Source organism: Odontesthes bonariensis, chromosome 21, assembly GCF_027942865.1.
Source record: "Odontesthes bonariensis isolate fOdoBon6 chromosome 21, fOdoBon6.hap1, whole genome shotgun sequence".
NCBI classification, from domain to species: Eukaryota; Metazoa; Chordata; class Actinopteri; order Atheriniformes; family Atherinopsidae; genus Odontesthes; species Odontesthes bonariensis.
This window is the reverse complement of record NC_134526.1, coordinates 7,231,209-7,258,454: the sequence shown is the minus strand read 5'-3', so window position 1 is coordinate 7,258,454 and position 27,246 is coordinate 7,231,209. Positions and strand designations below refer to the sequence as shown.

The 27,246-nt window shown below is 41.0% G+C and overlaps 1 protein-coding gene across 2 annotated transcripts in view; it reads left to right on the top strand.

The window, feature by feature from the left end:
• The window catches only part of asic2 (acid-sensing (proton-gated) ion channel 2), a 407,082-nt gene that overhangs the window by 244,253 nt on the left and 135,583 nt on the right, over window positions 1-27,246 (top strand). Inside the window, exon 1 of one of the 2 annotated variants that reach the window (XM_075454711.1) lies at window positions 9,418-11,619. The exons of the other annotated variant lie outside the window; for it this stretch is intronic. Within the exon in view, the coding sequence (XP_075310826.1) occupies window positions 10,927-11,619 (693 nt within the window). The 5' untranslated portion in view covers window positions 9,418-10,926. Of the gene's footprint in view, window positions 1-9,417; window positions 11,620-27,246 lie in introns of those variants that run through there. 2 annotated transcript variants of the gene reach the window in all.

The following is a 27,246-nucleotide window of genomic DNA, read 5'->3' as shown; positions in this document are numbered from 1 at the left end:
AGAGACTTTTCATTAGCCCCACTCTCACTGCGCCAAATACTGTGGGTCAAGATGAAGCTGCGGTTACCATGGAGACGTCGGAACAAAACCTTGTATTAAAAGAAAAGATAACGCAACGATGGCAAGATAGATGTGCATGTCATTCGAGATGGAGTGATACAGAAGCGGCCGGAGGTTAATTATGTGAAGACTTCAAGCTTTTTCCAGCTCTAAAGATGTGAACGTCGCACAAAATGGCCTCGAAGATGAAAGCGGAGCGATGCCTCACATAAACAGTCAGCTGTCTGTGCTAACAAGACCAACGTGCTGAAGCTTACCTTAACTCGTACAGGAGCACGTAGTGAGTCAGTGTGACACACACAGAGCTGTGAGCACGGTGAGCATCCTGGTTAGCTGCACGTAGAAGAAAAAAGTAAGAAAATGTTAGATTTTTTCACATAGTTAGAATGGATATAAAGATAGTTTCTGATGTTTCTTCCTTCAAAAGTTTAAAATCCAATATTTTGCACCTGTAACTGAGCGTCAGATAATCCGGGTCCTTGGGCCCGAGCCACTGCTGTTTACGATGTGGACACATACTGATGTTCTTTCCGGAAACTTCACTCACTTTCACTCTGCACGTGTTATGAATCTGACCTCCTTTTTCTCTGTGTTGTGGCAAGCGGTCCAGCTGTGCAGGCACGGCACCATGGAGAGGACCGACTTTTTCCAAGTAGCCACTTTCCAGCATGCGTGTTGAGACTGTGATAATACACAAATAAGATTGCAAAAGAAGAATGATACTTGCATGTTTATAACATAGCTTTGGAAAGCAACACGCTTGTATCCTCTTAAGTTTTTAAGATTTAGATTTGGGTGATTTATTTAGTTTTTGTAATGTTTTTAAGCATAAGTATAGATAAAGGATGTCAAAACCAGCTATCATGTAGAAGAAATACTGTTTTCTGTTTGATATTAAAGATGCTGAGGCGTTGCTATTAAGCATGTTCCCGGGATAAGATGCAGGTTGTGTGTCTTTGGTTCAGGTCTGCTGACAGAGAGGTTTATAAAGTGAGTCGATCGAGTGCAGCTGGGACGCTGCCAAACTGTCGGACAGTGTTTAGATATTGTCAGCTGGGGAGGGTTATTAATGTAACCAGATCTGATGTTATGATCATATGCATGAGAATTTAGCTGGATGAACAACACGAAGGTTTTCATGACGGAACAACCTGATTTGAAAAGGATTACCTGTAGCTACAGTCGCAGTGTTAGCTGATTTCCAAAAGTTAAATATACTTCTTTTAATGCTTTAAACAAGATTACTTTATGTGTAAAAAAAAAAAAAAAAAATTCAAACCTTTTAGTCTGTTGTTAATTCATTTTGTTCATTCTTTTGTAGATCTCCCAGTTCTTAAATGCTTTTTGGAGCTGGTCGAGCATCTCCCTGTTGTTGTTTGGGAGGTTTTTGACCCTTTTTTTTATTTTGAAAGGATTTTACAGGAGGCAGGAGGTTTTTTGGACAATCTTTGGCTGTCGTAACTACACAGTTCTTTTGAGATCTATCCATTGATTTTTAATGATGTTTTAGTTGGATGACTCTGAGAGCAAGATCTATCTAACCTACTCCTCCTTAAATAATTGATTGTGTTTTTTGGAGTATGTTTTGGATAATTGTCCTGATTTGGAAGCCATCCTCTTTTCATCTCAAATGTTTTTCCCACTGTTTGACATGTGATATTTGTTGCAGAATTTGCCAATATTTCATTGAATCCATGATTTTCTTCTACCTGTGCAAATAAGCCCAGACCATGGTTGATCCATCCCTGTGCCTTTCAATAGAGAGGGCTTCTTTTTTTCCTTTGTATCCTTTTTGTGCCTGAACTGATTGCGGCTAAAAAGTTCATAAAAAAGGCTAAATCCTTTTGTTCAAACTTCTGATGATAGATTTTTTTTGAGGAGGGCAATTTTCTCCTGCTAACTCTTACATGAGGAAGTGTTTGTGCCACACAGTAAAACAGTTCACCACCACATCAGAGTCTGCTTGATACTGAATGTCTTTTACAGCCAATCAGAGGCTTCGATTTGCTTTGCTGGTTATCCTAAATCAGTTTTTTATGACAGTACAATACAAGCCATGAAATCAGCCTCTATTAACCCCTCTTTAAGATTCTTTTATTCAAAATATTTTGTTTTATGGCCATTTGGAGATCAAATCAGTTCCTTCTCTTCAAACCTAACAGTTCGCAGTGACAAAAAGTTCACTGCTGAAACATTGGATTTTCACCCAAAAACTAAGTTAATGTACACTTCTGTAGCACCTCCACCGTTGTGTGATGATTAAAAGGCTTTCTGTGGTGGTGTGTAAGTGTAAGTCAGGTGTGGGACTCCCCTGTTGTCTGTTAATGATAAAATCTGATTGCTGATTAATGAAAAGAACAACGGCACAAATATAGACCTTAACAATATTTGTCGGCGTATTAAAAAGCATAGAGAAGAAAAAACTCTTATTATTATTTCTTGACCTGATTCATGCAACATAACTCTACTTACAGAGGAACTGAAGCACCTGACCTGGGAGGCACCCAGCAGGCGATGCCTGAATCAGACCTTCCTGTGACCGCTGCACCCATTATTTGACCATTGGTCATGGATTGGTCTTTTTTAATTGAATCAAGCCATTTTACTCTTCATGTGAATAGATATTGTTTCTCTAATGCAGCATCAGCAGCTTTATGTGGCCAACAGGCCCTTTCACTTTCACCTCCACTAATTTAATTGAAAATAGCGGTTCATTATGAGGTTCATTATTTTGGTCAGTTAATAATTCACTTTGAGGAAAAACACAGTAAACATAAAGATAACTACATGTAAAGTACAAATTTAGACCTAAAATTAGACTTAGGTTTTTCATTGGTTATCTTAACCCAAACATGCCTAACTGGGGCACGCTCAGAATAATTTCCGAGCTTTAACAGAACCACATGGAATAACTGCTTAGCGTAGAGCTGTCAACTACTTGATGATGCAACAGCAAATTTCTGAGCTGGATTGTCTGGAGCTCCATCAAAGATAAAAAAGACAATGAGTAGATTACCAGGTGGCATTTTAGGTGAGTTGCCTCCAATTTGTTGCCTTACCCACTGCAGTCTTTGAATAGTAAAATGCAAGAATCTTAGCGATATCGCCTTTGCATCTTAGAGCATAAGAGGAACTAGTGTAGATAATATCTGATGGCATTTTAAGGATTAAGAGGTTTTTTTTTAATATACTTTTCATGCCTTACAGCTGAGTCTATGTCCCTATCATATCCCCCACAGAGATCATTAAAACCTCATGTTATATCATCAAATACTGGCCCCCACTCCACAAGTGAGCTGTGCCAAGGTTACAACAGGACAGGCTGGAGATGTCTCCATTCACTCACTGCTATTGAAATAGGTCATGAAATAAAATGATGCCTCCCACTGCATACGACAGTTCTCTGTGGTTTCTCCTTAACGTGGTGAAGGATTCAAGCGTCTGTGCCTGACAGCTAAATTACGGCTCATCTGAGTGTCACTATCGCAGTAAAATGCTCAGTTTTACCTGCAGAGGCTTTTTCTTGTAATTTCTTTGGAGGCATGCCTCCTCCCGTCTTGACAGAACAGACAGCTGTGCCGAGCTCCATGTGCTTCTTCTTCCTCTCCATGTGAATTGGAGTATTCATAACTTCACTGTCAAAAAGAATTTGAAGTTGAGAACACTTCTGTAATATTTGATCTGCAACAGCAATTTTAAATCTATCATGTTCCTGTCGTGGAAGATTTAATGGATTGTTCGCGTTTGCCACCAAAGTGAGACTAAGCAGCATACTAATTGCTTATGTAAAATGAAACCACTTGTCTAATTTTGTTTTATGTCAGAAGATATCACATGCAAGATATTCACCTGAGGCATAAGAAAAAGTTCAGCACTGTCATAGTTGTTTGGATAGGACGCTCCCCTTAATTGCTTTTTCATTTTATATTTAAAGATGCAGTCATTTCTGTTCATGTTAGGAGCAGAATGCATGTGTTTTCAAAGATGATAATATATCTTAGATACATGCGAGGTGTGTTTTGGTAACAGAATAGGCAAAGTGTTTGCTAAAGGAATCAGACATGACGTGGTTTAAAGGGATAGTTCGCCTCTTTTGACATGAAGCTGTATGACATCCCATATTAGCAACATTATTTATGAACATTTTCTTACCCCCTGCTGCGTCCTGTGAGCCAAGTTTCGGCCTCGTTTTGGCATTTGATGAAAGTAGTCCGGCTAGTTGGCTGGGGCCACAAAAATAAAGTGTTTTGCTTCTCAAAACAATATGCGTTCAAAAGAGTAATACATTTGCATCACAAAATCGTTCTCCAGGAAAAAGTCAGACCTCACAATCACTTGGTGCTATTTTCTCTCCCCTCGTATCACTGCCTGCTGTGTAGCCTTCGTCAACGCCAAAACGAGGCTGGAACTCGGCTCACAGGACGCAGCAGGGGGTAAAAAAAATTTCATAAATAATATTGCTAGTATGGGATGTCATACAGCTTCATTTCAAAAGAGGCGAACTATCCTTTTATGTCCCTTAAAAAAGCACCATCTTCCCTGCAGACTGCAGTTAGACCAACTTGTGAATCCATCGTACTTTTTCAGCATCATTCTATTTAACTTTTTTTTTCAGATTTAGGCACAAAGGATATTTGGTTCTGATTACAAAAAAGAAAAATGCTTAAAAACGTGCTAAAAAAAGACACCCAGGGTTGACCGAGACTGAATTATAGCTGCAATGAGGGCGAAAGCTTTTCAGTCCTCTCCCACTGTTTCCAATAAATACAATAAAACACGATAATCTCATGGTGCTTTGAATGTACTGGTTTGAGTCTTTGATATGTAGGTGTAGATCAGTGGCTCAATGATGCAATACACAGAGAAATAGCCCAGAAAAGGTAAGCGAGAAGACAACAGACAAAGCACAAATGCTCATCTACAAGAGGGCTTCCGATCGATAAGTGCATGGTAGAGATTCGATAAAGATATTGCTCCTGCATGACACTTTTGGACAGCCAGAGCAGCTGCAACCATAAACGGCAGATACTCGGCTCTCCAGGAGAAAAATGCAGCAGGACAGTTTTGCTTGTGTCAGCTACATCGCAGAGATGTTTAATGTTAATGCAAAGCCAGCTGTTGGTTTAAGGTTCCATTTTGTGCAGAAAATTAAAACAATGCTGATGAGCAATGCAGTATTTTCTGCTTGTGTCTGGGTGTATAAATGCTTGGATAAAGGCAATTTGTTAATTATAGAAGTGTTCTGGTCAGAATGACTGATTATTTGCAGCCCAGATACCCTGATATATTACAAATGAAGCTTTTGTCATGAACCTTTACAACAGCTACAAAAGCGGCTACCATCAAGAAGTTGCTGCTGAGGGGTTTCAGAGCGTTGGTTTATCGTAAGGTCCCGGGAGAAGACGTAAGTTGAAGCTACTCTGGACTGTAAGCTGGTTTCCCCAGAAGACAAATGTTGCTGCATTCAGTTTGCAAAACTCATAAAGCAAAAAAAAAAAGAAAAAAGAAAAAAGTAACCGTTGATTGCCTCCCTGCCATCACTGTCATTTTAAATCAGGTTGGAGTGATTAATGGCACACCGAGGCAAGATCCCCTGTTTTCCTTCGCCTCCCTCATTTTTCACCTGCTTGCCGTTGACACAGGCTCACCTGAGCATTCACCCACAAGGCCAGCATGGAGCCCCCATCCTTATTAATCATCTGCAACTGCTGCCTTCCTTTCGCTGGGCGGGAGCTTCACAGCAGCACCGTGGTTTCCCTGAAACATTCTACCCATTAACACGAATCTGTGAATGTTTTTATTTGTCTAAGAAGCAGTTTACAGTCACATGTCTTTTGATCTCAGACAGTGTTGCGGATTAAAACATGAAGGAATATAAATACATGGCACGGGTCTGCAGCTATAGGCCGCTGTGTAATTGTATCTGATGCTTGCCTTGGCTGTATCCCTAATTAATCTATGATTTTCTGCACGCTTTAGAATTGCAAATTGAATATGTTGAGCCTTTGAGGTGTTCTTTACACTGGCTGCACGGTTGGATCGAGAAACTCTTTATGGCTCTGAGATAATTATTCAGCCTGTGGATCCATGCTCTGGAAGGCTGCCTCTGAATCTAGCTTCAGGCTGGATCAGTGTGTGCATGTGTGTGTGGATGTGTTTGTATATGTGGATTCCACAGTAGCGCTGTAATTGTTGGAAGAATTAAGAGTGTGTTTATGCATTTGACATCCCGATCCTGCATTTCTTGTTTTGTACTTTGGCCGATTATGCATTATACATGGATATGTTACAGTTCTCGTTGTGTTGTTTGGAGATGGCTTGCCTCATTGTGGAAGTGCCTCAATGTGTTTGCAAGGAAACACACGCTATGTTTGATTTCTATTGTAATTCCTTTTGAGATGAGCTGAAAGATCTGTGAAAAGGTTTGTTTCAACTGATGTACTTAACGTTGAGTTTTCGGGGAGTCTTGTAAAACACTCAGTCAGACGTTTAGAAGCAATGCAGGTTCATATTTTCAGAATAATGTAACGCCTGCACATGTAGCTGATCTGGCTGAAAATTCGACTCTCGGCTTGCCCTGTTTAAGATAATTCGATGAGCTTTGGAGACTTACCACTTACAGATGCAGAAATGAGCTGGAGATGGTATTTTAATTCAGAGCTGCCGCACACAAAGAGCTCCGCTTTTCTGTCTCGTTTTTGAAGACATAGCGGAGCTTGAGGGAGTTTAATTAAGAAATCTAAAAGAAAAATTCCTGATCACACAAGGATAAAATGGTCCCCGCTGTAATTGGCAGAAGAACACTGAATGCAAATGAGTGAAACCTTGAATTTTTACAAAGCCGTGCATATAGTTCTGAGTGAACAAGAGCACTTATGCTGCAGTTTGAGTTGGCTCAGAAGCTCGGTGTTTACTTGCACTGATGAAGCTTATTTAACTTCAATGTGTTGGCCAGAAAATGCTTTTTGGCTAATGTGTTCTTTTTCAAATCCCTCCACCATAAAGCAGTGAAAAATGCCAGGAAAAGTAGTTTTCCACGAGGAACAAGGCAAAAGGATATCACTCTGTTGCGTTGGCGGTGGTCATGGTGGCTCCAAGCCCATTTTGCTGTTTGAAGTCGATGTTTTCCTACATTTTGTTTGACTTTAAAACACTCTGAATAGCAGCCTTTCACTGTTCTCTTGGAAAATAGTCAAATCTTGCCTTGTACAGCAGCAAAAAAACTTTTTTTTGGCTTACATGTGATTGTATGAACTCAAGCTTGTTATGTTCCGATAAACTGTGCTTATGAGGTTATTCAACAATGTACACGATAAAATCAAAATGTTAAAGGATGTCAAAAGGAAAGCTGAACAAATCTGGATGTTTCTTCTTTGTAACATCCCATAAATGTAAAAATGATAAACAATTGTATTATCTCAAAGAAAAAACTTTGAAAAGGGTATTTGCTAATGTATAAAATAAAGAATCAAAAATCAATTCAGTAAAGGTTTCATTACACGTTTCATTACTGGTGGTCAGTGTATTTTCAGTCCGCCTTGTTTTTGATGAAAGACTCAGTTCTCCTGCTCTTTGTTGGGCAGGGTTCTTGCCCCAGAGGTTTCCTGTTTGTATCGAGTCAACTGACATAGTTAGCCAGGTTACAATTTCCCAAATTTTCCAGTTTTTGGACCCTGGAAGCTTTTTTATTAGCCAGTGTTTTGGTATGACAACCATTTCTAAATGCACTTTTGCACACCTTCTGCGCTCATGCGGCCATATCATTACACTTACTCTCATTACACATCATTACAGGGTAGACCTGGCAAGGTTTGCAGCAAACATGCTTCAGCATGTCTGAGCTCAACCAATTAATTTAGGTCTCATCTGACCAAAGGATAGGCTTCCTGTGTTCATCAGTACGTATAGAGTTTTCTGTTGTTATAGGTGACATTCCACTCATATTGGGCCTGGTGCTGAAGCCAGTTCAGAACTGATGCAGCTTTAGAACCAGTTGATTTCTCACAGCCGAAAAAACACCACTAAGCTTTCATCATTTTATCACTTTAATGTCTCTTTTGAAACTTTTTTAAACCTCTGAATTTCTGTGGAGCAGCACAGTGCAAGGAGACGGTTTTAAGCAACATTCAGTGAGCGCTCATTACAAAGCTGACTGGCATTTCCAAGCCCTGATTGGTATTTATGAACAGTGCTGCAAACAGGATGCGTGCACACTGTTTTAAGCTGCATCTGTAAACACCAGCTGGTGACATTACCTGATAATGTTCATCATTGTTGCTGCAAAAGTTGTTTAGAGTTGGAAATGGCAACTTGAAATGCCGCTCCATTTGACACATCGGGCAGATACATTAAGACATCGAACAGCCGGTAAAAGAGAGGGACGCCGCTGCTTCGACTTCACACACATATTGAAGGTCAGGTTTTTACTTCATGCTGTAACTGGCTCTGGATTTTTAAACACACAGCGGTCACAACATATTTGTGTGTCTGATTGGTCTCCAAAACCCCGCCCCCAGCCCCTGACATAAGCTGGTCTTTGTTTCTGAATCAGCAAATATTTGGAGTTTATGTAGCACCAGTTTTTGGGGGCTGGAGCCAGAGAACTGGGTCCAGGTTAGGTACCGTCTCCGAACCAGCACTACCGCTTTTAAAGGAAAAGACTCTTCACGCTCTCAGCTGCTACTAAAACGAAAAGGGGTTCACTGGTTTCTAGAGCTCGATTATCCAAGCAGCGTGCTGTTAATAGCATCATTTTAGGTGAAAGGCCACTGCTGCTCTAATTAGTGCCTCTGTAGGCTCTTCATTACCCCCTGCAACAATACTGCAATGATGTAAAACTGATTTTCAGTTGGTCACCGATGTTCTGGTATTATTTTCGGTCATATTTTTCAGTTCCTGCTTTGATCCTTTTCTGCAGCCTCAGGTCCAAAGCTTTGTGGGTTCTGATAATCGTCTTGATTTAGTTAGTGAAAACTGTGAGCAACAACCACTAAAACTATAAAAACTGGAACACTGGGAACTGAGTACCATGGAAAAATAGTCATTTCTTTGAACAAAAAGAGCTAACTGCGATCCACAAGAAACCTTCCCCCAAAGACTGCATGTTAATGCTTTCATTTATAACCATTTAAAAGCATATTTTTAAATTTTTTATCTGATTTAAATCAAATATGTCCACATGATAAAAAAGCGCATGTTAAAATTTTGACTGTACTTCAAAGGAGCCCAGATTGTGTGTGGCTTTTGTGCACTGCGTGCACACAGCAGTCTCTCATCGCTCTGTGGCTGCTCAGCAGCAGCAGCAGCGGCAGACAAACAGAGGGGGGCGAAGGACGGCGCGAGTTAGCACAGACAGAGACAGGCGCTCTCATCAGTGACAGGCTCACCGGCTGCGTGGACAGAGCTGTGGCGCAGGGGGAGGAGAAGAGGCGCAACTGGGGGACAAGCTGCCCCAAAACTGGGGGGGAAAAAACGCGCAAGAGAAGACGGCGGGATAAACAGAGCGATCTCAGTGGAGACAGAAGTCATTCAGAGCAGGGGGGAGGAGAAAGGTGGAGGAAGAAGACAAGGACACAGAGGGAAGAATGCACATGGAGAAGCTTTTCCTGACGGGGGGAGAAACAAGAGAGTGAATACACAAAGTGGAAAAGAAGAGGAGGAGGACAGGGAGCCCAACAGGAGGCTGAGATTACAGCACTCGACTAACATAAAAAATAAGCGGAGGAGGAGGAGGAGCGTGAGGGCAAGTTGATGGATTTGATTGGGAGAGAGTATTTTTAGAAGAAGCGGAGACATGAGAGGAATACTGAGATGAGAGATGCCGTCTCTGAGTCGGGGAGAAAAACTAGAGAGGAGGAAGAAGAAGAGAGAATAACAGAAGAAGGATTAAAGATGGGAAGAGCTGTTGAGATCAGACTGTGACAGAAGAGATTAGCTCTGGTCTGGTTTCCTGCAGGAAACTACTGTGCGTGACCGTGAATGTGCGTGAGCTCCTCCTTTTCCATGTGAAAGTGTGTTGCTGTATGTTTCTAACAGGAGCTCCAGGGCTGAGAGGCAGATCAGCTGCCAGATCAAACTACCCCGTGGTCACCCGAAGGAGCTAATAACACCAGAAACAGCCGAGCGCGCCGAGAGATGAGGAGCACATCAGTGACATCACAGAGAAGTCAAGCTGTCAAAAGTGAGACCGCAAAGTGGGACGGAAAACAAATTAGCACGGGAGCCTCGTGTGAATTGAATTAAAGCTCGTACTTGATGGTGACATAAAAACTGATTGCAATCTGTGGCTGACTGACATGGACACAACTCAAAAGAAGAGAAACCATAGCGCTGGAACAAGGCAAGCTCTCCTCAGACACACTCCACCCCTCTGTCATCTCATTATTTTAATTACCTTCACCTCTTTCATTTGTTTTCCGTCCTCTCTGCTAAGCCTTTGGTATTTTGTATTCCGTCCTCCTCTCTCCTCCCATCCCTCTTCCCCTTTGCCTCGCTCTCTGTCTCCTCCTCTCTTGTTCACTGTCACACGGACTGCCGTGGATGCAGGACTCATTCATGTAGAAGACACCTTGCTCGGAGCACATTTGCCTATCTGATGTTTTCTGCTCTTCCCTGCTGAGTTGGATGATTGGAGCATTACAAGACAGAGAGACCTGGAGAGAAGACCAACAAGTAGTTCTGCTGAGCTCATCCCAGCTCCAGCAGCACCAGGACAGGACAACTTCAAAAGACACAGCATTAACAGGAGGGTGCTTTCACATGTGCAGACAGTGTTGTTTTGGCTAGCATTGCACGGGTTAATTGTGTTCAATAGGTCAAACACATTTCTATGTGTGGATTGCTGTAGTGGAAATATCCTGGAGCTACATGTGGGCCCCAGCCCCTGAGGCCTGGCTGGGAAATGAAGCCTCTCCTGTGGCTGTAGGAGTGCTGTGGGCAACTATGGCCCTGGAGGGGCGCTGTCTCCGGAGGGGATCCCCAGCTATGATCAGAAAGGGTAGTCAGCGACGTCACACAAAGCCGACTGTGGCTCACGTCACGTCCACTCAACTGTCACGGACACGCCTACATGGCCTCCGGCACGTTTGTGTCCCCGGTGGCTCTGTGCGCCGCAGAGCTTTCTGGCTGCTGGCCCTCTGCACCTCCCTCGGGTTGCTTCTGTCCTGGTCCTCCAACCGGCTGCTCTACTGGCTCTCCTTCCCCACCTACACTCGGGTTCACACTGAATGGGCCAAAGAACTGGCCTTCCCTACAGTCACTATCTGCAACAACAACCCTATCCGTCTCTACAAACTCACCAAGAGCGACCTCTATTTTGCTGGCCACTGGCTTGGTCTGCTGCTGGCCAACCGGACTGTGAGGCCCATGGTTCTGGACTTGCTACAGGAGGACCGTCGGGCATGGTTCAGGAAACTGTCGGACTTCAGGCTCTTTCTGCCGCCCAGAAACTTTGAAGGAACCAACCTGGAGTTTATGGACAGACTGAGCCACCAACTGGATGACATGCTGCTCTCATGCAAATACAGAGGAGAGCCCTGTGGAGCTCACAACTTCTCCTCCGTAAGTCCAACTTAACTTTAAGTTTATCAGAACTCCATCAACTCGTAGAAAAGCATGTTCTTTTTACACTTTTTTCTCTAAATAATTATTTGCAAAGAAGAAACAGGATCTGAAAAGTACAGAAAATTAAAGCTGCACTCATGTATTAACATGGAGGAAATGGGTTAATTATGGGCCTCAGGCTAAGCAATCTCTCAAAGTGAAAAAGATTATTTTTATTTTGTGCAGACCCCAAGAGGAGTTTACTGACTGTATCTGATCGCTCTCATATTCTAAAAGTTTTCATCATGGCTGTGAGTGAGATTGAGGATGCTCGTGGCCTCCCTTCCTCCCCATGGCACATTTACATCACGGCATCTGTTTCGTCTGCAGTATAGAAACTCCAACTTTGAGGAGTTGAAGGCTGACAGCAGGAGAATTAGGAGCACTGAATAATCAGTGTGCCTAAATCATGTCCCAGCATCACAAAAAACAATACGAGTGGAGAGTCAATTATCAGCTTTGTTGTGGCCGACACACACCTTTGTCTTTTGGTTGTATAAAAGCTGACAAAGGCTTACAGGGACAGGAGGGGGAGGATGGGGGGGAGTGCAGCTGCTCCTGGAGTTTTATTCCCACCTGGGACAATTATTCTCCTCTCATACAACCTATTCTTTTGTGAGTTTTTGTTACAGTTGAGTGTAGGTAAACTAAAATACTTTCTTTGCTCCGGGGACCAAACATATGTTGAGATTGAGGAAATTTTAGTTTTGAACATGCTCGGCCAGCACAGTCCTCAGTTTTTGCAGTTGTGTTTTCAAAACCCATCTTTTTACAAGTGGAGCAGCGATACTATCACCACTACCTGGTCACCAATGCAATGCCGGAGAAGGTTTTGTGTCATTTTAAAACATTATGTTCCTCCACCAAATGATGTGTGAAGTCATTGCATGCATCTCTGTGAGCTTGCCTGTGTATAAAGTTAAGGATGGTCATTTCTGTACATTTTGTTGTTTGAATTTTAGAAAACTAAACAACCAACAGTAGACTGGAAAAAATGCCCCTCCAAAAAAAAGTTTAAAAAAAGCAACAAATACAAGACGTTTTTGCTTAAGCAAAAAAAATCTGCCAATGGAACTAGTGAAAATCGGCTTGTGAAGATTTCTTGAAATAAGATGTGATATTTGGGACTTTTGAGATAAAAGTGATCTTGAAATTGGCTTAAAAACCTCTTCAAATGTCAAAAAAAGCTTGTTTCATATGAAATCCGACTCAAAACAATTTGTTTTCGAGACTTTTTCATTTAAACAAGATATTCCAGATGTATTGTCTTCCAACAAGTCCCTATATCTGGCTGAAATAGTACTTGTTAGGCAGTTATGTCTTATATTAAGTGTAATGAGATATTTTCACTAGAAATGAGACAAATATACTTGGTAAGACTTTGATTTTTTCCAGTGTAGTCTTTCCAGACAGTTTTCACCAATAGACCTTTCACTTAATTCACTTCGGCTAATTATCCCACAATAATTAAAAAAGTGTTAACCCACATGAAAGGGGCTGAGAAAAGCAGTGCATGCACACGGTGTATTTGATGTAATGCAGATCGGGTGAGAACTGTCCACTGTGCACATCATTTATAGGTCTTGAGGAATATTAGAGGATACTTGGGGAGGGGGAAGATGCTTTTTGTGTCCCGTTGGCACCGAGTCGTCGCTTGTAAAAGGAAGCTGTTTCAGATCAGATAAATTGCCTGAAGTGACATCACTTTGGCTGGCACTGAAACCAACAGGTGGGTTTTAAAGAAGGGAATTTATCAGTGCTCTGCAGCCCTCTGTATTCCCATAACCTGCAACCAAGGTGACGCACGCAGAGCTCTTATCAAATGACGATGGCCAAGTAGCCTTGTGGTTAATGTTGGTGCCAGGTCTTGACAAGCAGGAGGAGAAAGGGAGTGTGTTTTTTTTTTTTTTCCTGAAATTGATTAATTTGATTCTGCTTTCACCGTGATCTTGGTTGGTTTTCTGCTTTAGTTTACTTTGTGTAAAACTGTTGAAGGAACTGGAACTACAATAGCAACAATTGTAAGTATAAAACTCCCTCAGCACAACACAAGGTCCAGCTGCACTCTGGTTTATTTATGGTGCCGACTCAGGCCTCGAGCACCTCTTCAGTAGCTTAGTTACCTGACATGGTTCACGTGTCCGGTGTTACAGTCCGTTTTGTAGTGTTCAGGGTTTCTTCCATTTATCAGCCCCTTTCTTAAAAGACAAAGCCAGTAACACACGAAATTTAACGTTGTATATCATTGTCAAAGAGGCCATAATATACTTCTCATTTTCTTTTCTTTCCTTTTTCCCCATAAAGCCTTTGGGAGAGCCAACTGAAAGGAGTTATTCTTTCTCAGAGAAAACACTGACCTGAAACGCCTGAAGAGCCTTTGTCAGCAGCTGGGGCTTTGCTTATTCATTTGTTCATTTATTCATTAACTTATTTATTTAACATTACACAATCTCATATAGTGTCCTAGATATATCTAAAAATAGCTTTTTAAACCTGCTGTCCCCCGGAAGAGCAAGGTGGCGATGTAGGTTTTGAAAAGGTTCAAGAACAGCAATACAAATAACATAAAACAAACTCAATAAACTATATTTTCAAAGCAAATCACACACCCAAACATCAGTAACAATACCAATGTTCAACTAAATATCAAGGAAAATCATTGCTTATCTCGCCGAGTGACTGTAAACTTGGAAAAAACATTGCAGTTACACAGTTACACAATGTGATAAATATCTTAACTAATGGTTTGTCGTAATATTGTACAACAATGAATTTAATGTGTTCACTGCAAGTCCACGTTTCCAAGCCTGAATTCCAGTTGTCTCCGTGACAAAAAGTGGGCGTAACCCAAGTGACATATCTGATGACATCATGGGCAGGCCCTCTATACTATAAACTGGCACTAGCTAAGGGGGGTCTTTTAGGGGAAAGGAGCTTAAATGGAGCTTTTCAGGTTAAGTTAACAGAGTGCTTTTATTTATCTGTTTATTTTACATTGAACCATATAAACCTCTTCTGGTAGACTCCATGATAAAATTATTAATTGGTAAATGAGATTGATATCGGCTCTTTAAGTCAATTTCTATGAAAAATAGACATCTATATTCATTCACAAGTTAATTTTATGCTTCAGAGATGCAAGCTATTTATGCAGAAATTGATCCATTGCATAAGGATGGGAGGGCATGGATAGTAGCCAGGCATGAGGATGGTGTCCCACACATCCTGGCTAAAATTCTCTTTTCCGCCTTTTCATCTATTCTCTTCATGCTACTGAACTGCAGTAAACATGCAGTTAATTACCATTTTTAAGGAGCTAAGCTGTGATGGATAGCATTTTGTCTCTTTTATTTAATCCAGTGGACACCCCATCGTTGGAAACAAGCTCACGATTGCCATTTGACAGCAGCGTGATTACATTGCTGATAGCACTAAGCATTAAAATAGCTCCCTTCCTCTCGACTGCAGTCCATGCAATCCGTGAGTGCATGATTTGATCAAACTGTATGATTTTCATTTGGTTTTCCTGCTCAGCTTAGTGGTGCTGCTCTTTATGTCCACTTTGCTTGTCTTTTCATCCTTATCCAGTGTACTGACATGTAAATATGCAATCAACTCTGTGCTCCTAAGCCATTATTTGTTGTGGAAGGAGACATTTTCACACTTGTCTGAATTCAGATATATAATTATCACTGCAGTATTAGAAAGGTTCTGTTGTTTGCTTTCTGACCTTAATATTCACAGGTCCCTGTGTATGTTGTGACAAAGCATTCGTTGAGTGAAGATTCCTTCCCAATGTGAAACCTGTGATGTCTCATAACTTGTTCCTATAGCTTTTTGTGTGGCTTTGAGTGTAAAGCGGTAAAAAGTTCACCCAGGCTTAATGATTTTCTCTTGTTTAATGTCTGAACATTACGTACGAATAGATCAAGCTGCTGTTGGGAAAATGTCCTGAGAGCAACCACTGGGCAAAATTTAAACACCCATTCTGTGCAATCTCTTTGAAATATTAGCAAAAGGGTGAAACCATGAAAGATCCGGCTCCTGCAGCTGTCTCACTGCAATACAAGGAAATGATTCCCAATTTAACACCACCAAAACAGCACCAAATATACAAGTTAAACCAGTCGTACCTTCAGCTTATTTGGTGGTTTCACAGATAGAATTAAGAGTGGACGATAAAACGATTAAATTTATTGAATTTGATCTCTGTTAATAGCATGAGATGTATTCAGTCGACATGTCTTCATAGCCCACTAGTTGGCGCTAATGCACCTAGAAGCTGGTTGCTAACCGCCATGAAAACCCTGAAGGAAAAAGGATAAAATACAATGACTTACCAGCGAACTGAGGAAGGAAACTGAGCAGAAACATAGGAGTGAATGAGTCTAGCAGAAGAACCACGAAAGTGGGGGTGAGCCAGAGACTGAATTCACGTTATCTTCCCAGAATGAGATCGACATCGATCAATATAGAGAGTAGTATGGTAATGATATATTTAGCCATATTCCCATCTTGTTGATTCAGTCCTGCTTTCTCCTAATCTTGTTTTACTTTAAAGGAGGCTTCATGTTGTTACCGGGCCTCACAGGTTTTGCTAATCTCATTAGCCTCCTGCAGCAAGTCGGCAAAGAGTCCCCGAGGCTCAGTCATTATCACTGCATTTAGAGCGCGTCACTCTGATACCAAAAGGGATGCAACAGCCACATTAAATGAGACATAGGGAACACAGGTGCATAGATGTGGAAGTAAATAAACATGAGAGAACTTGACTCCTTGGAGTACAAATTTGTTTGATGGAATGCATCTTGGAAGGTAAGTGTTGATGGGAGTTGGTTATTACAGGCTTTAGAGTCCAGAGATTGCTTTGATCTGCCAAGCAGAGAGGGGCTTCGGTGAAGAGAAAGAAAGCAAGTAGGACTACATGTTGAGAGACAAAGGTAGCCGGCAGGAAATACAAATCGCTCGCGTTTCTTTGGCCGGTCCGCCCTGCAGCAGCAAGGTTTCATGTGCTGAATCTACCGTATCATGGAGAGCTCGCATCAGGTTGGGCAATCAATAAATCTATTAGGTCCATGCTATAGTTTATGATCTTCTCTTTTGCTCCCACATCTCCAATAGTGATGTACTCTCAGCCACCCTGCAGCGAGCCTCATCAGCAGGGAATGGCATAGTGGAATATGTGTGCCAAAGGCGAGGCAAAGCGTTCTCACCATCCTCAATAAAAGTAAATGATACCTCAGCGAGCCACGCTTCCAAATGTGGAGCAGATGCACATCTCCACCCTACTTTTCAGAGCTCTGTCCAGGACCAAATAACTGCACCCACTATGACAAATTAAACAGTGCTCCGAGTTGGAAAGTAGCACCTAATCAGGCTGCAGGCAGGGAGTGTCTGGCTGCTGTAATGTATCGGCTCTATCTCCAGAGAAATCTGCAGAGACACAGTAATACTGCAAGACAGAGTTTAAGAGTTTGGCCTGAGGTGTGCTCGGGTGTAATTTTTACTCCAGATTTAGCTTTATTAATGCTGTCTTTTTTAGCATATCTGGTGTACTTTACTACATCAACAATGGTTGAAATGACGTTGTGAGTATGAAATGTTTTGCTCATGGTAATAAATCCTGTCTGTGATATAGCTGTATTTTTTTGGTTTGTTTGCTCTAAAAATTCTCTGCATGCTGGCTGCTCATCACAAGATGGCACCAGCTTAGAAAAACATGATTAACTCAAGCTAAAAGGCAAATACCACTTTGTACAGTGATAATAAGCCCCATTTCAACAATGCCAGGATTCTTTTCACGCAGGTTCAGTTTTATTAACCTGTGCAGCTGGTTTGTTATTAATAACGTGACATTTAACTGTGCTGAAGAAGGAAAATCAAGGTTACTTTCTGCAGTGGAGATTAAGAAACAAATCCTTTGCTCTGTAATCATAAAATATAATGTTTAGCTGTAATCTTTGAAGCAGTTGTTTTACTTAAGTGTCATATATATTGTTTCTATTGAATTACACCTGTGTGTTTGAGAGCATCTGTAGCAGTTGACTGCTCAGTTAGTGCTGCAGGATAGAGGGCGTTATGATTGGTTTCAGCTGATTGGTTTTAACAGAGAGAACAACTTTATGAAAAGGTAAGTTAGCAAATTCATCTCTTTATAGGTTTAATGGATTTCTACAGAACTGAACTAGCTTAAAATACCGAATAAAGATGGAATAAAGCCATCAGAAAGTGGCGATGCTAAACGGACGGCTGTAATAATTACAGTTGGGATTGTTAACTGGGAGCAGCTACTTTAGGAGGAACACCCAAAATCTGTCTGCTTAATCATATAAGTGAGAAGAAGTCTTTAATCACACGTGTATGTTGTGATTATTCTTTAATGTCAGCGGATATTGACATAGGCTCTTCCCCTGTCAACAGACAGAAGCTTATTTGCAGATGGCCCTCCTCAAAGCCTGATCTTTCATCACAGAAAGACCACTGATTGAGATTTAAGTACATCCAGGTAATAATGCGAGTGTCTGACCTTTCCATTGAGATTCTGTAAAGCGAGACCGTAAGTTATTGAAGTGGACTGAAATGAACAAGAACGGGATTCAGACGGAAGCTGCAGCTCCAATCAAAGCAACCTCGTTGCTGCTGTGGCCCGTGTGAACTATGCTTTCCAGCCCTGATTCAGTTTTTAACGTCAGAGCAGATGGTTCAAGGGGCTTCATGAGCTTAGACTTACACTTTCCAACGTAACCACTGGGTACACACTGGAAAAAATGCCCCTCCAAAAATAAGTAAAAAAACAACAAATACAAGACGTTTTTGCTTGAAATAAGCAAAAAATCTGCCAATGGAACTAGTGAAAATCGGCTTGTCAAGATTTCTTGAAATAAGTTGTGATATTTAGGACGTTTGAGATAAAAGTGATCTTGAAATTAGCTTAAAAACCTCTTCAAATTAAAAAAAAAAGCTTGTTTCATGTGAAATATGACTCAAAACAATTTGTTTTCAAGACTCTTTCACTTAACAAGATATTCCAGATGTATTGTCTTCAAACAAGACCCTATATCTGGCTGAAATAGTACTTGTTAGGCAGTTGTGTCTTATATTAAGTGTAATGAGATATTTTGACTAGAAATGAGACAAATATACTTGGTAAGATTTAGATTTTTTCCAGTGTAACCAGCATGCATTGGCTGTTAGACATTAAGCTGAAGGCCACCATGAACAGTCACCTAAATCTGCTGATGTAATGCGAGCCCCGACTGCAGATACAACAGATTATAGATGGTTAGTATTCATAAGGTCACGTTGATGCATAAACCACGGGACTCAGAAAAGATCAGGCTTTGAAATAGAAGGCCAAAGGATGCTGCTGTGTTTGATGAATGCCAGTAGCTGAAGCTCCAGCCAGTCTCTATCTTAAACCCAAGGAAGGATGTTAAGTTACAGCAGATGAGCTTCACGCTTCAAAGCTGTCTTTGTAAAACATGGGACTCCATTGTACCCTGATATGCAATGACAATGGATTCTATTCTGTGGTTAGTGTTTATGGAATAAACACAGTGAGTAATAACTGAAGCAGTGACTGCATTTAAGTTGCTTTCTTGACCTCAAGTCTCACCATTCACTGCTTTTTCTTGCAACTTTTCCTCTTACACAAACACATTAAAGGACAAGACAGTTTTTTTGACATTGGGCCCTTGATTTCACATTATAACATGATGTTCTACTCACCCCTGCTTGTTGTTAGTAATGAAACGGTTTCCTATGGGCAAGTTTATACAGGCACAAACTACGCTGTTTATAATTTATTAATTACTGTACACTAGCACTGATAACGTGGAGGTGCGTCGCTTACTTAAAAAAATCCGTGTTACTGTAATTTTGAATTTTAGCCGAATGAATAAATAGGCAGCAGGTCTGTGAGCTGTCTGTGGTAGTAGCACGATGATGACGTCAGTAACACCCACTTTACGACAAAAAAATCAAAATTACAGTAACCCGGATTTTTTTAAGTAAGCGACGCACCTCCACGTTATCAGTGCTAGTGTACAGTAATTAATAAATTATAAACAGCGTAGTTTGTGCCTGTATAACGTTGCCCATAGGAAACCGTTTCATGGCCGAATATCTCAAGAGAGCAGCCAGACGCCTCTCGAATATCTTCGGAACAGCTCCAAATTACCAACAACAAGCTGGGGTGAGTAGAACATCATATTATAATGTGAAATCAAGGGCCCAATGTAAAAAAAACGGTCTTGTCCTTTAATCACAAAGATATGCATGCTACCCACGAATCGGATATATATATTCCCTCCCAGGGGCTCAGGGCAACTAGCTCCCACCTACACTATTGTCTCTATGCTGTGTGGATTCAACTGAGCAAGTTTTTAAGTGTTAATGGAGCCAATAAAAGAAACATCTTTTCGGGCAGGGTGATACAACAAATGCTTACATTAAACCATCCCAGAGATTGCCCAAGAGTTGCATCAATAACCAAAGTCTTCTCTTCCCACTGTGAAACGCATCTTCACCTTTTTCCAACTGCCTTTGTTGACTGTGATCAGCTACTTTTTAAGGATAAAGAGAAGAAATCACACCACCATCAGAAAACAAAGTAAAACTCCCACTGTGTGTGTTTGGTAATCCAAGCCTCTTTGTTCTATATTGTCGTAGACGTGCGGTGCATGTTTGTGCATGTGAGTCAAACTTGGAGATGAACTAAGTTTATCAGCCCTCGATGCCGCTGCTGCTCTGGTGCAGCATTCAGTGTTCAAATCTCATATGTGTAGTATTTTTCGGCAGAAATGCAATATGTTAGTCACAGAAATGTTTTTAAGAGTTTAGAATTTAATAAAAATAAGAATGACTGTGTTTTAGATAACCTCAGAATGAGTCCTTGACCCCATTTCTATGGTGAGTGGAGGAAAACGGACCAGCCGAACACTGGCTGTGGAGGTTTATGTTTCTTACAACCATCTTAGTTTATTCCACATTCTCGGTAGTAGAACATTCAGTCAGTTGGATTTTGCTCCTTCGCTGCTAGATGTCAGTAAATCCAACACACTGCTCCTTTAAAGGGGACAGATTCTGAAAAAGTCCCACTTCTGTGGGTGTCTAAACTCACTGCCAATTCAAATAGATTTAAAGAAACATAATTCTGGCACTTTGGGGCTTCCTACATTTGAAAATATCTCATTTCTACGTCAGACTCGCAGCTGAGAATAGAAACATCCCGCATCTCCATCTGTATCCTACACAGCTAAATTCACTGTACCTGAAAAAAGGAAAGTTTACTCTTTTACTCTTGTGCTGTCCTTTGCTAAGCTCAAATTCTCCCCGGCAGTTATTTAGCATTTATGATAATGCTCTTCCAGTATTTTGTTTAATGCTTTATATCACAAATAGGAAAGCTGACTCACTTCTGGTGACCTTTCCGAGTTGGAAGTTAGCAATTCTGGGATCCCATTTGTCACAAACACACAAACTCAGCCTCTAAAAGCTTAGGAACACGTGAAAAAAAGAACATCCAGATTTATGGAGCCATGTGTGCTTATTTTTTATTATTTTTTAAGTGTTATTAACACACAAAAAACCCCGACCCTAATAGGTGTCCCAGTTTTGTTGTACTCACACTTCAACACATAGGATAATATTAGACTGTATGGAAAATAGCTAAGTAGGAGCAATCTGAGGCTTTCTTTGATCTTTTTTACTTTATTCCACTGAATCCTGACTCTTATGTAAAAGATTAGGTATGAAAGTATTAAGTCACATTTACAGGGATTTTTTTTGGCATTAGAAAAAGGTTATGTTCCATGTTTTATCCACTGGAAAGAGGCCAGGAACATAACTCTACCTCCATCACACACTCCGATTAAGAGATAATCATGGTGATGCTGACCTGAGGGTTATTCTAGTTCATGTGTGAAAGCTTGGCGGTGCATAGTTTGAAGTCGGTAGTAGCACTCGGAGGATCTTTGGGTCAAACTGCAGCATCATGTCAGATGTTCCCCAGCCTTTGGGTGAAATCATTCAGATTCAGCCGCATCCAAGATGTTAATCATGCCCCATCTCATGTAGCTCCACTGTGTTCCTTACGATGCATTTCTTTGAAAGCACTGCTGTGTATTATGTTGCTGCTGTGTCCTCTCAGTCTTTTAGTTGCTATCAACTTCTTGAAAGCACATGAAAGTGGATTCTTTCTGTCTTTTGCAGCTGCAGCAGACATGTATCACAGTCACAGAAAATCACATTCTGGGAGAGAAAAAAGTAGATTTCTGCTTTCAATTATTTCTGCCTGTGTGCCTTTCAGCAAGCACTTAATCACCAACTGCTTCAGTCAAACTGCTCTGCAGTGAGCAGGTTGAGGTTATTGCTCACTGGATGTCCCTGAGGTGGTAACGTATAAAAATGCTTCTGAAACTTCCTCCGACGCGTGCCGTGGATCAGACACATCAAAGGAAATCTATTGGTTTCAGGGTCAGGAGAACGGCACCACAACAGCTGCGGATACGAACAGACTGGAGACAACAACTGGATGTGTGTTCTTGCTTGAGTCTCATGAGGCTGAGCTTTGAAGGAAGAAACAACTGAAGGATAAAATATTCTCCTGACAGTCTGTTTAAGGCTGTGCATCTTTCATCGAACCTACGGATGCGTCTGCAGCCCACAAACACTCCTGTGCTCATTTACTTGTATTGCTCTGACCTGTAGGGCTCCATTGTTGGCCTACGGGTAGGTTGTATGGAACTAGATGTAAACAATGTCCGCCAAAATGCATGTTCTTCACTTTCTTGTCATGTCATTAGTCTGGGTTTTACTTTTGCCACTTAGCTGAATCATCACAATCAGATTAGAGACATGGAAATGAATCTGAATGCGAAGCCCTTCTGCTTCTGATTCTCAATCAAATTTTGGTATTTTACTCCGTCTTGTTCTCAAGGAAGCCGAGAGGCAAGGAGGTGCAGTTGATTCTACAAATCAGGGGGGAAAAAGATCAAACAACAAGGAAAGGGAGTATGCATCAAAAGACAAATACCACAGCGACTTGACAGATTTAAGATGAAAAGTCTCAAAGAGAGAAATCCGTCTGAAATCCTGAAGTTCCATTAATAATTGAAAACGCTGATCGTCCCGCTGTTGTTGTGCATTTCCATCAGACCTGAATAGATTCATTAATTATGGAAATGGAAGGAGCAATTCGCAGGGAAATCCATCTCGTCTACACTCTTCAATTCAGTTTTTCCTTTAACATGAAACATTGATAATTTCCACCATTTGTCAGTGGCTGATTACATGCAGTCAGTTCCTTCTTTTAAAACTGAAATCGGTGAGAAACGGCCTTGTTTGACAGTTTGTTTAGTTTTTAGAATGTTTGCATGTTTAAAAGCTTTTAATTCGATATGAGTGTTTTAAAACATATTTTGGGAATAGCTCCTTTTCGTGGCATGAAAATAGAACAGAATAGAAATGTTTTGAGTTGTTTAAAGTTAAGCCCCTTATGCACTGGTCAGAAAACACCTGTTAACATCTGGCTTTTCAGTGCATGGGGGAAGTATGTAAGAGGCGTTCAGTCCTGCTTCCAATGACGAAGGACCTGAAACGAGCTGCGCTCAGGACTGCGAGAGTGGACTCAGCTCGCTTTTTCTTTACAGAAACACGTGTTTAGTGACCGTAACATTTCCCACTAAGACTCTGAAGCTGACAAAAACACTTTTCAGATAAAAAAGTGATGAGATTGATTGATTTTGGGAGCTCACTCATTGTCCTGCTGTGTGGGAAATTTTCCCACAAATCCCGTCCAAAAACGTCAAACTCAAATTATTTCAGAAAGACTTCCTTATTGGAAGATGTTGTCCAACAAAGCCTTTAAAGTAAAGCATCATTTTCATATCTTAATGTTGTAGTTTCAGGCTTATTCACTGGTTGGTACTGCTGTGATGGACTGACGAGTTGAAGTTCTCTGAGGGTAAACCTTCCACTATCAGCGGTCGGAAGCCATTTAATCGGCTTGTTTCAGCCGGTGTGCCTGTGTTTAGTAAACTTAGAATTAGAACTTAAACTTAGATGTGCCATTCTTAGTGTAAAAATGGCAATGAATAATGGCTCAAATTATTCAGATCTGTGTCACACCGTTGAAAAGCAGTTTTGACCTCTGACACAAATCATGACTCATCAAGAGAAGATGTCCAAATATTTTCCATCGAGAGATTCTGATTTGCACTGACCTGGAAAGGGCTCTGAAGTACAGACGAATGCCATGACCACATGAACCAGGGTGTCACGACACCAACATGACAGAAACTCCTTGGGGTAAAGTATCACGAAGGGGGGATGGGGATTTCTGACTGCTGCCCCTGCACAGCTTGTCGCTGAGGAAGGGACAGTGAGTTCCCAAGCTGGTCTCTCGGGATCATATCAGGTTCAGCTAAGGCTGAAGGACAAAAAGGTGCAAGTAAACTGGCAACAGAATGACTTAAACCTAAAAAATGAATAGATTAAGATGACATATTGTGATGTTTTAAAGTTTAAAATGATATGTTACGGGATATAAAGAGAGGATAGGACATACAGATAAACACTGACACTAGCAATTAGAAATGCTGATATATGCACTGTTCTTTTTATTTAAACATCAATTTTTATTGATACTCAAGGACATGCATGCTGATAACACAAGGACGGACTAAAGAAAGGAAAAACAACTTAGTCTCTTTAATGGGACGCAGTGTGTGTTTGTGACACTGCTGTGCTGCACGGCATCTGATATGGGAATGGAGATAAACATCTCCACTCCGTCTGTGGCACTCAGACTGAAGATGTAAATCTTTAAAAACAGCTCACAAATGTTTGATTTCACTTGTAAAAGGGCTCTGTGCTTTCTCCAAACAGCTCGCCACCATAAACGGATCCAAACTTTTAATATATACGCTTTATTTGCTCTGGACTTATTTCCGCAGCAGACGGAAGTACATATTGTTAGTTTTTACAGCGGGATCACCATGTTTGTGGGAGTGATTTAGTATCAGCTACAGGCTGTGTGTTCATGGTAAAGAAGGAACGTGTCATCCATGGCAAGACTAAAGTTTACAGATGTGCCTTTAAACACTTCTTGGACATGGACTTGGATGCTCTGTGGCAAGAAAGTGTGAGTTATGTTAGGCTTTGGATACACAGACAGCACCTGTTAGGAATAATAAATGGCTTCCATTGGTCCAACCATCAAATGTTGCTGCTTTTACCTCACCGCTACAGCTATGAAACACCTCCTCTTTTCATTGAGGAAGAACACAAATTAGCTTTGGTAGCAGCTTTCTTCTCATAGAAATACCAACCCTGTAAATACTTTTGATCAATTCCACCACGACCAAAGGTGTGAAAATGAGACGCAGATTGTGAGTCCTGTAGTCAGTTTGATAAAAACTTGATTTGAAAGCTATTCAAAGCTATTTTTTCCCCATATTTAGTTTTCTTGAACCCTGGTATTAAAATCAATTTTTGTGGATTACGTTTCATTTCATGCCAACATGCTCACCACTTTGAAGTGTGCCGAAAAAAAAAGAAAAAAAAGAACATTTTAATGGGTATAAGGATTAACTCGCCCTCCAAATTCAATAGTTTGTAGAGCCCCCTTTTGTAGAAATTAAGGCTGAACTTCTCCTGGGATACGTCTCTATGAGCTGTGCACATGCAGCCACTGAAAACCGTTTCAGAACCATCCAAGCTGGTATGCAGTGACATTTAAATCCACATAAAACAGATTCTCAGTTTAACTTGAGGCCTGGGCCACTTAAACATTGCTTTACTCGTATGTTTGAGGTCATTGCCATGCTGAAAGGTGGTCTTCTGTCCCAGTCTGAGTTGGAAGACTGAAGCAGGCTTTCCTTTAAAAACATCCATCCATCCATTTTCTGTACCCGCTTAATCCAACTGTCGGGTTGCGGGGGGCTGCAGCCTATCCCAGAGGCCCCTTAAAAACATCATTCCTGCAATTCTGAGCAATTTCCCAGACCCTGCCAATGCCACCAACATACATCACTTTATGGTTGGTGTTGACGAGAGGCGTTTGGTCTGCACAGTGTTTTCTTTGAGGAAAGAGACACAGTTGAGACTTCAATAAGGAGCCTTTATGATGGGTGTGGGGCATATATTTGAACCAAACAGATACATTCTTGTCATCAGTTTATGTCCAACAACAGTCAACCTTTACAATCATCTGTTTTATCAGTGCTTCCAGATACCCCAAATGGTTCCAGCCTTTTTGTTTACAGTGTGTTATGGTGACTTAACTTATCAGATCTGTGTGAACAATTTGCTGCTTTTGATTGTTCATTGTTTAATGCTGAATAAGTCAGTTGAGCAGTCTGAGAAAGCTAGTTGCTGTTCCCTTATTAGAGCAAATAGAACACCTTCTCTGTATCTTCCTAACAAACGTACATAAGTGGGTAGAGTAGCCAAAAATTGTACTCAAGTAAAAGTACTGTTACTTCGGAATAATATGACTCAAGTAAAAGTAAAAAGTAGTGCCGTGGAAAAATCTTCCCTTGCTTTCTAATACCTCTGATGAGAAATGAAATATAGAGATCTTTGTCGTTTTTGCCGGCCGGCCAAGGTTTTTATTTTCGTTGCAACGAAAAGGTCAGTGCTCACCACTCAGCGTTCCTGATGAGAAAAGACCCCAGGCAAAGGGGGTGTAAACCATTTATACAGGGAAGAGGCTTTGTTCTTCCAGGTGTGTATTCTTCAACCGTCACCTTACCACCTTGCTTTAGGCAAATTAGAGTTCGTCCAATTGATCAAATAAATTAAAATTAATTAATTAATTACAAAATAGCTTCAATTAAAATAATCCAGGTAAATTCAAGAACTTCAATAAAAGTTAGGGAAAAAAATGAATTTAGGAAACTTACCGCTACATGTTTCCTCAAGTTAGATGTTGAGTTTCTGCTGAAATGTGCGTTTGTTTTGGTTGACACAGAAGACACATAATGTAGCTGCTGTTTCTCACTCTTTGTAAGGTAAACATGCTTTCAGTATGAGGCCTCGTCTGTGTCTTCATTTGCCACCGTTGATTCTGACATTTTTCATCTGTTTCTTTGTTTGTTTGCTACGACTGCTAATGCTAAAGCTAACCCGTCCCGCCGCTGAGATCGAGTACGGTCACGTGACCAGACTGCACGGCTACGTCTGATTGGTGGAACACAGTCAGGTGGTAGAGCCTTTGGCGGAAGTCTCTCTCTCTGTCAGAATAAATCATTAAAATGAGGCGTACGCGGGGGGATAAAAATAATGAGGCGTAGAATACCAAAGAGGTAAGAAGAAAAGTAACCAGCTCATTGTAGCCTAATGTAGCGGAGTAAGAGGACAGCTTCTGCTGCACAAATCTACTCAAGTAAAAGTAAAAAGTATAGTGATTTAAAACTACTCCAAGAAGTACAATTTTTTTCAAAAACATACTCAAGTAAATGTAACAGAGTAAATGTAACTCGTTACTACCCACCTCTGCTAACGTAAGACTCTCTGATGAAGCCTACATCATAAGCTTTGCCTTAACGCAAATGTACTCTGCCTTCTTCTGTAAATCAGGCC